This window comes from Protomyctophum bolini, assembly GCF_963924005.1.
Source record: "Protomyctophum bolini genome assembly, chromosome: 20".
NCBI lineage: Eukaryota > Metazoa > Chordata > Actinopteri > Myctophiformes > Myctophidae > Protomyctophum > Protomyctophum bolini.
Genome location: NC_137881.1, coordinates 30,279,247 through 30,290,536, shown reverse-complemented (window position 1 = coordinate 30,290,536; position 11,290 = coordinate 30,279,247). Strand labels below are relative to the sequence as shown.

Sequence of the window (11,290 nt, the reverse complement as noted above, 5' to 3'; positions counted from 1 at the left end):
TTATTAATGAATTAATACATTTTAATACAAATGATGACACAAACATAAATCCTATATTTTTCAGGTCCATAGCTCCTGAAACACGTTCTGGGACAAGTGTTCATGTTGTGTGTGTGTGTGTGTGTATACATGATCTATTATATTCAGTATAATGCCAAGAAGAGCATGATACTCTCATGTAGAACTAAAGAAGATATGGAACTTAAGTTTCCTGCCTTTCATCTGTCTGGTCAAATTATGGGTGTGTCCAAGATTACAAAATATCTTGGGCATATCATAACAGATACCTTAGAGGATGACGAGGACATGTTTAGACAGAGGAGAATGCTTTATGTACAAGCAAACATGTTGGTCCGTACATTTCACCATTGTACTACGGATGTTAAGGTAAACCTCTTTAGAGCTTATACTGCACCCCTCTCTACACAGCTCCACTGTGGGTAAAGTACAAGAAGGAGAGCTTACGCAAACTGCAAGTAGCCTATAATGACTGTCTTCGTATCCTGTTAAAAAAAACCAAGGAGCACTAGAGCCAGTGGGCTTTTCTGTTCATTGGGACTCACTACTTTCATGGCTCTGTTGAGGAACTTGACATTTAAATTCATGAGCAGGCTGGATCGCTCACTGAATGGACTCATTGGTCAGTTGACAGACCCAGGCCGTAGTTCTGTAAGGTACACTTCTACCATCAGAGGACACTGAATGGACTCATTGGACAGATGACAGACCCAGGCCGTAGTTCTGTCAGGTACACTTCTACCATCAGAGGACACTGGTATAAGTGCCTCGCCTAGAGTAGTAACCTGTGGGGCTGGGTAATAAATGTACTGTATTTTTATTTATTTGTATTTGTATTCTCGTATTGTGATGTACTGTCTTACCTTGTGGGCCACGAGCCTGTAATAAAGTTTATATATTACAGTCACAACAATATCATTGTTGCATTCAAACAAGAACTGTTGAAGGTCACTTAATTAGCCTATTTTAGAGTAAAAAGTAGAGCACATAATATCCATAACGCTTTGAAAGTAGGCCTATTGAAGTTGTGAAAATCGAAAAGCTTTTAATAAAGCTTTTCCACAATCTGCTTCACCTATAGGGCACAGGATTAAATAAATACTTGGAAAAGAAAACATCTCTGCTGAGCTCTCTCCTATTGCAGTGGTTCTCAGAGTGGGGTCCTGGGACCCTCAGTGGTCCTTGAGGGGCTTGCAGGGGATCCCCAGCTAAATGATTGATAGTTAAGATAATGAGTTGAAGGCCATTTTGCACCAAACTCTGCCATCCACTTGATTATTTTTTGTCAGTAACTCCGGGGTCCGTGGCCTACTACTACTAGTAATCGAGTTTGAGAGAGTCGATGCCATTTAAAAAGTTGGCCAGAGGCCTATGGAGCGTGACGTAGCCGGTCTCTCCGGTCAGCTGCCGGGCACAGAAGGGACAGGCAGGAGAGGCGGCGGGAAAGGTGGTCGCGTCGCCGGGCAGCGGCATCCGACTCCAGAAGGCGGCGGTCGCCTCGGAGCACACGTGGCCGCAGGGAACGAGCGCGTGGCGCCCGCGCTTGGCGTCCAGGAAAAACGCCTCCTCGCAGCCCAGCTGCAGGGGCACGTAGAGGCCTCGAACCTGGCACGTGGGGCACTCCGCTTCATCGGGAGACGTCCATTTAACTGCCTGCAGTGGTGGAAGAAGATTGTTTAGCTCATTGCATGATTATCTTGAAACAATTGCGACCAGCAGGCCTAACTTTCATACCTCAGCCTCTCCGCGGTATAAGTCTTCATTGCGGAAATGACCACACTGGAGGTTGGCCCAGCAGGGCTCGTCCCCGGACCGGCGGTGGAAGGGCATGTCGTTGAAGACCAACGGGCACCAGGGCCGCCCGGCGCCGTTCAGCTGCGGGCGGCGCGGGGCCTCCGCGACGGGCGTGCAGCGCGCCGCCCGCAGGCCCTCGGCCGTGCGCCACAGGAGGGTCACGCCGCACAGGTCGATCAGCGAGCCGTCCACCAGCTCCTGAGGCTCCTCGGAGTCCACCTGGACGGAAAGACGAGGAAGATGTATACGCTTTGGTTGGTGTTTATGTGCGCTATCTATGTTTGTTAGTTTCATTTATTGTCCACGTGTGGCAATTCATCTTCGGTCTCAAACAGTAAAAAACAAACGGTTACAACAACAGCAACAACACTTAACACAATTATTTTCACATGGCAAAAAAGTGCAGGACAACAGTGGCAGATATACATTGGAAAAACAAACAAATCTAGCGAGACATGGTATCATTTAGTGCCTTAATGGCATTTGGTATGAAAGAAATGTCCGTGGTTTTAGCACGTCAAAAGCGACCGTTTGTGTGACCCTGTGATTTTAAAAAAAAATATATAATGTGTCTGTGCACGTGTGTACACCGTTTGTCGTGAACATGTTTGTCCTCCTCACTCTTTCCCCCCGTCTTGGAGACGTGCGGGTCTTCCGGAGGGCGAAGGCGTGGCCACGCACTGAGATCTCCCTCCACGGGCCGGGCGCAGAGTCCTGAGTGAAGCCATGGAGCGGTCGCATCACCAGCACGCCGTTGGTGGTCAGTCCGTCCATCTGACCATCGGGGGACTTCCATTTGACTGCTTTCTTCTGCCGGGGGGAGGGGGGTGGTGGAAAAAGATTGTTAATAGTTTTGTACTTTTTCTGTTCTGTATGGAGTTACTCTAATACACCCCCAGGTGTGGTTATAACATTCAGATATGTCTTCCCTGTGTATTTTAGGTTTCTTCCTGAAAGCTGAAAGCCTTAATTGAGCCATTATTTATCCATGGTATAGGTATATGCTGAGCATGATTTCTCTGTATTTATTTTTCGGCAACACTTTTGTGTACATTTTCTGCATCATGACATTACATAACTCACACCCAGGAAGATGTTCTTGGAGGAGGAGTCAAAGCCGGCGGCGTAGATGTGTGCGGTGTGGGGCGGTCTCCTCTGGCAGATGACGCGGCAGGCGAACCGCGAGATTGGGCTGACGTCGCTGTCGCCGGACAATGGGACCGTGTTCGTCACCACAAAGTCACACTCCGAGGAACGCCCGATCTGTATATAGAAAAAAACAAGGTGTTTCACATTACACAGCTTGATTGCACTGTATTAACCACTTTCACCGTAGTGTCCCTGGCATGTGACATGTCTTTATGAAATAGTAAGTAAGTATATGTAGATAGATAGATAGATTTCTTTATTTTTGTGTCATGCACCAAAGGCGCCCAGCCCACATGGGCTTACAGGACACACCATATCATTACATTCAATATTGCATTGTGTACAATAAACAGATATGTTTTGTTGATATTCCCTTTTCTTTTTTTCTTTTTTCTTTTTTTACACAAACAAAACATTCTGCCTTATTTCCCACGCCCTGCATAAAAAGTCTGCCAAAGCAAAAGTACCTTTCCTAAAACAAAATTCCAGTTTTTCATAGTCCTCCAACCAGAAAAAGTCAGCACAGATGGTTGTCATTTTACAAAATAATACATGTCTTAATTCTTCATATAATGGGCAGTAAAACAACATTTCTTTTAAATCACACACTAGACAGACTCTGTCCTCCTCAGGAGTACCAATGAATCTACCAGTTTCGAAAGCTAATGGTAAGGTCCCAGAATGCAGCTGTGCACAAAAAATCTCTGACTTTTGGATATATTTTGTGTAACATATGTATATATATATATATATATATGCTAATCAACATCTAAGCTAAGCAGTGGCGTGCACAGACATGAGGGGCAGGTGCTCAAGTAAAAAAAGGGCACCTTGTGCAAGACATGGATTGGAATCCGCCAGTTGCCTTACTATAGTGTGAGATTTATAGATTTTGGAGCCTATAAATAATATATTAGAATTAGAAGCTTTTTATCTCTATACAGACCTGAAACATGTCTGTATGTTTGTCAGAAGAGTGTTCCACCACGACCGTGCTGACTGCGGTGATGAAAGTAATGCTGTGCTGCTGGTCGTCCCCCACGCTGGTGGCCTGTAGTAGGAACACAGAGAAGTTCACCGTTAGAAACATCCAGTTCTGGAAAAAATAACTCTCTGAGGACTTCTTCCACCAATGATTGTACCTTTGGATTGTCACTCGTGTGTATAGTGCCTGGTGTCACACCGTTGGCCTCTGGTCTCTGGCACAAAGCAAAGTGGCTTTGGGTCCCGGTCCCGGCCCCGGCCCCGTTGGGCAGGAGTAGGCCATTGTACCTGTGAAGAGAAGACGGGGGAGCGTTGGGGTTAATAAAGCAAGCTTTGCCACAAGCTTCATTTCTGTTCAGATATTTGAGCCAAGGACTACCAAAACTTGGTATACCATAGGAGAGATAACGGGGCAAAAGTTGGTCTACATTCTGTTATTGTGTAGACTTCTTGTATATTAAGTGATGTTTAACAATGATTTAACTCTTGAGAGTGCTGTAAAATGAAACCAAATGTGTTTCATTTTGCACTCTCAAGAGCTAAGGCCTATTCGTAGTCTGGATTTTCGGTGGTGAGGTGACCACCGCTCCGGTGGTGAGCTGACCACCGGAGCTGAAATAACGTTGAGCGGTGGTGAGTAAAAACAGAGAGATTAAGGGCTGGAGCGGTGGCGGTGGTTTTTGCTCTTCACCGCGGCTCGTGACGTCATGTTGTAGTTCGGTGGTCACCCCACCACCGTAAATCCAGACTATGTATGATGAGCCTTTAGGGATAGAGTTAGTAATGGGGTGAGTCAGACCAACGCAACGTCGGAATAATGCGCCGTCGGAAAAATTATGACACGGCACCATTGTCACCCGCAACTAGCAGCATGAGTCTAGTGATTTGTTATGAAGGCCACAACTGACTAAATAATAATAACAGCCGTGTGAAGTGAGGGGCGTTCTAATCAATTATTGACCTCATATACCAACCTTGAAACATACAGTATACCTTAGTTATTACGTCACCATGAATGGTGGTCCCTTATTGGCCAAGGGTTTCCTTGGCCAATAAGGGACCACCATTAATGACATACCATTAATGTCAATGGCATTAATGTCTGTGTTAAGACAGAATGTACACTATTTCTGTTTATAGGAGGGGTTAGCGCCCCTCAGCAATCTCGATAGCTGCATTAAAGGGACACTTCACCCTTTTTGCAAAAAAATATATGTTAATGACGTTTAGAAGCTTTAGAACACTTTCCTGGGGGTCTTTATGTGTGTAATATGTGGTTTTAGATATTTTAGATTGTAGCAGTGAGCCTGTTGTCTCTGATGTCATGGACACTGGGCTCACTTCCTTCCTGGACTACATGTTGTCTCAGTTTAGACAGCTCTCCCCTCTATCCACAAGGAGGAGCAGTGCAGCAAAGAATTATAGGAATTGTAGTCCAGGAAGGTAGTGAGACCAGTGTCCATGACATCAGAGACAACAGGCTCACTGCTACAATCTAAAATATCTAAAACCACATATTACACACATAAATACCCCCAGGAAAGTGATCTAAAGTTTCTAAACGTCATTAACATATTTTTTTTGCAAAAAGGGTGAAGTGTCCGTTTAAGGGAAGATTATTCTTTTATTTTTCAATTTACTTATTTTTTTGTTTCCTAATATAAATGGATAATGTCATACATACCCCAGGACAATGAGCTCTCCATATTTGACGGGGTCGGGGCCGGAGACGGAGAAGGAGAAGGGGATCTTCTTGGGAACTTCTTCGCTCTGCCACATTCTTGCTGCCTTCAGGCAACTCCAGAGGGCCTCCATCTTCAGAAGGAAGGGGTGGTGCAGGCCGGGCTCTCCGCTATATAGCCAAACACTCCTCTGTCGCCTGCTTCAAAGTCTAGTGGTTGTTGCTGTCCTTTACGTCCCACTTAACCTGAGGATGCCACAAGAAGAAATGTGAGGTTTCATTCCAAAATAAGACAATTAACCTTGTGCTCAGACCCACCCAGTCAGCCAGCCAGCCAGGCACCCACCCACAACACATAGCTCCGTAAGGGAGTACTCAAAACTCTGAAGCAATTAAAGCCTGCAGTGAAGCCATTCATTTACTTACATCATATGTGTTAAATGTACTGAAATAAATAGCCTTTATCAGTAGGAACACGAGTTAAGTAAATTGACAACGGTTCAGCTAGTAATGCATACAACGTTACCATTCAACATTGTAACACAAATTAAAAAAGCAAAAACCCAAGACAATTCACCTTATACTTACTTGACTTAATTATCTTGAGTGGCTGGATAGTAGCTTCTTAAAAGTATACGTTTAATGTTTTGCAGCAACAGCTCATCCATTCGGTCAAGTCCTCAAGCCTCTCAATGCATGGACTGAAGTTCATGATGTGCTATTTATACATTATAGATAGTGCTGGTCTATGATTCAATCTCTCTGATTCAATCATTTACACTTTTTTGATATGCAGCCTGATCACAAACCACTTCAGCTGATTCAGCCATTCTGACAATCAGCTTGAATGAGCTTGATCAAAGCTGATTGTTCTCTCTCACTCATTCAATTCAATGCAAAAGGGGCCTTATTTAAGTAAAAAGGCATGAGTATTTTGGCATGAGAAAAGTATATTGTCAAAGCAAACCAATTCCTCACAATGAACATAAAAAATAGATAGACCTTTATTGATCCATATAGGGAAAACCAGTAGTCAATAGCGCAGGACCTCAGTAAGTATGAAGTGTTTATATTAAAATAAATTGAAATACAATTGCAATAAAGTAAAATAAAATGTTTCCATCCAAACAAAAATAATTCAACTTGAAGCAATTTGACCAAATTACAAAATGGTAAAATTGAAATGGTTAAACAAATAAAAAATAAAGTCACAAATACAGCATAAAATGACCAAAAATCACTCTTCATGAAGGAAAGAATGGTGACTATCTGTAAAAGTACATGCCATTATTGACATTTCGGTCTTCGATAACAGACAGTCACTCTCTTTTTACTTCATTGATCCATCAACACATTCTTTTAGCAGCAACCTTTACACCGTGTTGTCTGAACACAAACTTTATACAGAGTATCAAAATGTATTACAGTTCACAAATCAGTTTATTTTTAAGAACAGCACAAATGTCTGAAGTTATTACCCACTGTTCTCTTTCACTCTTTCGCATGGATATTACATTTATTCGTGTTGTGGGAAGTTGGTCAAAACTCAGTTAAAGGACCACTTCACCACTTTTCAACCTATCTTCATAATGGTCCTGGTCCTCACTAATAATCATGAACAAATGTCACGATTTCTTTCTACTCAGTCTGTGTCTCATAGGACGGCTGTGGGCAGTTTAGAAACCGTCTTCCAGTGACATCATCATTAGGCAGATTTGTTTTTAAAACAAGATTTGTTTACAAAAATATTTAGATTGTCATTATCGTGAGAACGATGGCTTCCATTTTCTCATTGCAACTTTTCAGGACTAGAAAGCCTGCAGTTTCTATTAGCTTGTATTCCCCCATCGATGATGTCACTTGGAAAACAGTTTCTGAACTGCCCCACAGCCCTAGAAAAATATTGCACCATTTTCTCATGATTATTAGTGAGGACCTATTATATGAAGATTAGGTTGAAAAGTGGTGAAGTGGCCCTTTAAAGATCCAACCAAACAGACGTTCTTTGTAAGACTGCAGTGCACTGCACACACACACACACACACACACACACACACACACACACACACACACACACACACAGTATAAAGTATTTCCGAGGAGAAAGTATTCTACCTCATCAGATGTCTGCTTATATGTTCTCCCTCGGGTCTCTGTTCCATTGTTAAAATATAGCCTTACATTTACACGGGGGGTCAGAGTGTTAAACAGCTCCCAGATCTCTAGCCCATTTAGGCCTGAAATAAATATAATATAACATTTCAATATAGCTAAATTATAACATAATGTTTAAAAAACACCAAAAGGGGTTGCCCCGGCCTCGCCCGCCCAGAATGGGCTATAGAAAGGCCTGAACACGCCAATGTATACTGTCGGGGGGGGAAATCGGGGGTTTTGTCGAAAAGCGGATGTGAATGAAGTCAACCGATTCAGTTAGTCGATTTGATGGTGGAGCTTGGTCGGGAACGGAGAGCCTTTCAGCTCTCATTTAACCCTAATAATAGGCCTATATACATAATGTGCAAACTATAGAAAAATACATTTGGACAGCACACACAGACAGAGAGAGAGAGAGAGAGAGAGACTTGAGGGCACCTCGTCACGAACAACACACTCATTTTATGGAACACAGGCAACATAATGCCATAGCAGGTTCGTTCCATCAAGAGGTGTGCTGTGTTGTGTTGTGTGTGTGTGTGTGTGTGTGTGTGCGCGTGCGTGTGTGGTTTCACACATTTATTACCGTACTATATACTTGTGAGGGCCAAATGCCGCCGCAAGTACACTAGGTTTTCAGAAAGCGACATTCTTGAATGTGAAGTCCACTTTTCATGGTAGATATACCAATACTACCGTATATGTAGATGTAGATGTTCACCGTTATTTAACAAGTCTCTTTGTATCTCTCACTGAGATACAAGAGACCCTTGACAATTAAAAAACTTGGTTGGTTTATTTTTTTAGGTTAAAAAAATAGGTTTTAGCATTTGGATTCAGGTTGAACTTTATATAGGTATAGAATTGGGCATTTAGGGGTTATAATATAGAGGGTTGGAGCAATCTGAGAATCCCATCGTCAAATATTCGGGGGGAAAACAGCGGCCCCTGTTGTTGGCAACAGTCTGTCTTGAGAGACTATAGGGTTGGAGTTAACCCATTCTGAACGGGAACCCATTCTGGTGTTGGCATCATGTTATGCTTTAGCTATTGAAAAATAGCAGATCTACAAGATCATAGCGCGCCACCGAGTGGCGCGCTACGAGCTTGTAGGTCTGCTATTTTTTGAAAAATCAAAGAACGACTGACATTTTTAGAATCTGATCTCAGGTCAGAATGGGGTTGATCAGACCAGTGTGTGTCCAGTGGAAACCTCGCATGAATCTGATCTCAGGTCAGAATGGGTTAGAAGTCATGAGCGCCAGTGTCGTGCACCGGGAAAAAGCAGTGGGACACGTTTGTGAGCTTGTAGATCTGCCATTTGTGGCTTGCAGTAAAGAAATGACATGATCGCAGAGCTAAAAGGTTGATGTCCGCACAAGTATAGTAATACAAACGTCTCTGTGTGTGTGTGTGTGTGTGTGTGTGTGTGTGCGCGTGCTAAGTGTCTCCCTTGCCGTAGGTGCCGTCAGGAGGTCTGTAGTGTTTGGGGAAGGTGAGCAACTGTACGCTGTTGAAGGCATACTTCCTGTTTCCTGTGTTCTTCTCCACGTTCTCCATCCTGCTGCCCTCCCTGGAGGAAACACGCACGCACACACACACACACACACACACACACACACACGCACGCACGCGCACGCACGCACACGCACGCACACACGCACGCACACCGACGTATACAAAGAGGAAAATACACACAAAAGCATACATTCATGCATACAGGGACACACACAGTACATACCCACAAAAGAGTGCACGCACGCACGCACAGGCGGACACACACACCCACACACACACACACACACACACACACACACACACACACACACACAGTTACATAATGCATACTGTGTTGTACACTATGTCCACGTGTGGACATAGTGTATAAAATAAAGTATGAAATGATAAATACTTATTATTTATAATAATCATGATATTTATGACAAAATCCACACCGTCTCTCTCGCAGCCGTCACTACCGTCTCTCTAAATATCAGTGTAAACCAAGTACATTTACTCAAATACTAATTTTATTAGTATTTCATTTCACTCACATTTTCACTACTTTCACTTCAACTCCACTACATCTCAAAAGGCAAAATATTGTGCTTTTACCCCACTACAATTATTTGTCTCAACGCGACGCATCGTGAGCTTGTAGATCTGCTATTTTCAAAAGATTATTTTATACATTTGAAAACCGTGTGAAACGAGTGAGTATACCTTATACTTTTGGTACCTTAAAACCCATTCTGGGCGGGAACCCCTTTTGGTGTTTTAACTAAGCATGATGTTGTACGTTAGCTATATTGAAAAATAGCAGATCTACAAGCTACGAGCTTGTATAGGTCTGCTATTTTTGAAAAATCGTGAAAATGCGGCACAAATCTTTGAATATATAATATTCTTTCAGAGCGAACTTTTTTTCTCGACGTCAGGCCTAAATGGGTTGAGTACATTTTGATACCATTATACAACATTTTGACTTACTAGTACTTCTACAATGCTCTAGGCCGTACTTGTACGTGAAAGTAAAACATGCGAGTTCTTTTTCCGCCATTAGGTTCAAGGTTCAAGGAGAGAAATTTGTCTTGGAAGTTGGACCCCACAAATATCTCTCTTGGGAGACAAAATAAAGAAACCATTACTAAAAAAGAGATTTTTTCCAAGATGCAAGAAAGATGTATTTGGCGCTGCACTGTGGCGACATGGACTAGGGCTACGCTTGCATGCGAGCCCTTTGTCTAAGACAAATCTCTTCCTCGGGAGACTAATAAAGTATATCTCTATATCTCTATCTCTATGACACGTCAAGCCCGACAGAAATAGACTGACCACCATCATCACCATAACATTGTGCTATTTCCAGGTGTATTTCCTGGTCATTCCTGGTCATACGTGGCCAGTAAAAGCACCAGGCTCAGTATGAGCCAGAGGACCAGTACGTGGGAGGTGACCAGCAGAAACACCACGGGGTACAGGTGGCGCCCGGGGGCTTTGGGCGCCGCCCCGGCCCCGCACAGCGCCTGGGGGTCGTGGGGGTCCGGGTGGGGGGCGGCGGGGGCGGCGGGGTGGTGGTGCACCCCCCCTGACTCCACCGCCCCGGACATGGAGCCCCCCGAGCGGGCATAGCAGCCCTCCATCTGGCCCCAGGACTGATGGGACCTGGACGGGGGGTTGTGTGTGTGTGCGTGTGCGTGTGTGTGTGTGTGTGTGTGTGTGTGTGTGTGTGTGTGTGTGTGTGTGTGTGTGTGTGTGTGTGTGTGCGTGTGCGAAGCGTGCGTGCAGAAAGAAAGAAAGAAGGAAAGAAAGAATACAGATGAGAAAGAAGAGGCGGGAAGGTAAGCAGAAAGCAATAAGAAAGTCAATGTGTTGATAAGACAGACAGACAGACAGACAGACAGACAGACAGACAGACAGACAGACAGACAGACAGACAGACAGACAGACAGACAGACAGACAGACAGACAGACAGAGAAAGATGGATGCACCAAAAGAAGAACAAC

At 43.9% G+C, this 11,290-nt stretch overlaps 2 protein-coding genes across 6 annotated transcripts in view; both read right to left on the bottom strand.

The window, feature by feature from the left end:
• Positions 1–1,335: 1,335 nt before the first annotated feature.
• On the bottom strand, positions 1,336–5,724 carry LOC308335320 (E3 ubiquitin-protein ligase pellino homolog 1-like; the record flags this gene model as incomplete). The annotated part of the gene is made up of 7 exons (XM_080792338.1): positions 1,336–1,698; positions 1,753–2,031; positions 2,434–2,622; positions 2,896–3,075; positions 3,908–4,012; positions 4,104–4,233; positions 5,630–5,724. The coding sequence occupies 7 exons, from the start codon at positions 5,722–5,724 to the stop codon at positions 1,336–1,338; spliced, it is 1,341 nt and encodes a 446-aa protein (XP_080648464.1).
• Positions 5,725–6,673: 949 nt separating this feature from the next.
• LOC308335742 (type II inositol 3,4-bisphosphate 4-phosphatase-like) overlaps positions 6,674–11,290 on the bottom strand; it is a 32,526-nt gene continuing 27,909 nt past the window's right edge. For all 5 annotated transcript variants that reach the window (XM_080792912.1, XM_080792913.1, XM_080792914.1 and 2 more), the window contains one exon: positions 6,674–9,356. In XM_080792912.1, the coding sequence (XP_080649038.1) occupies positions 9,224–9,356 (133 nt within the window). In that variant the 3' untranslated portion in view covers positions 6,674–9,223. The remainder of the gene's footprint in view (positions 9,357–11,290) is intronic.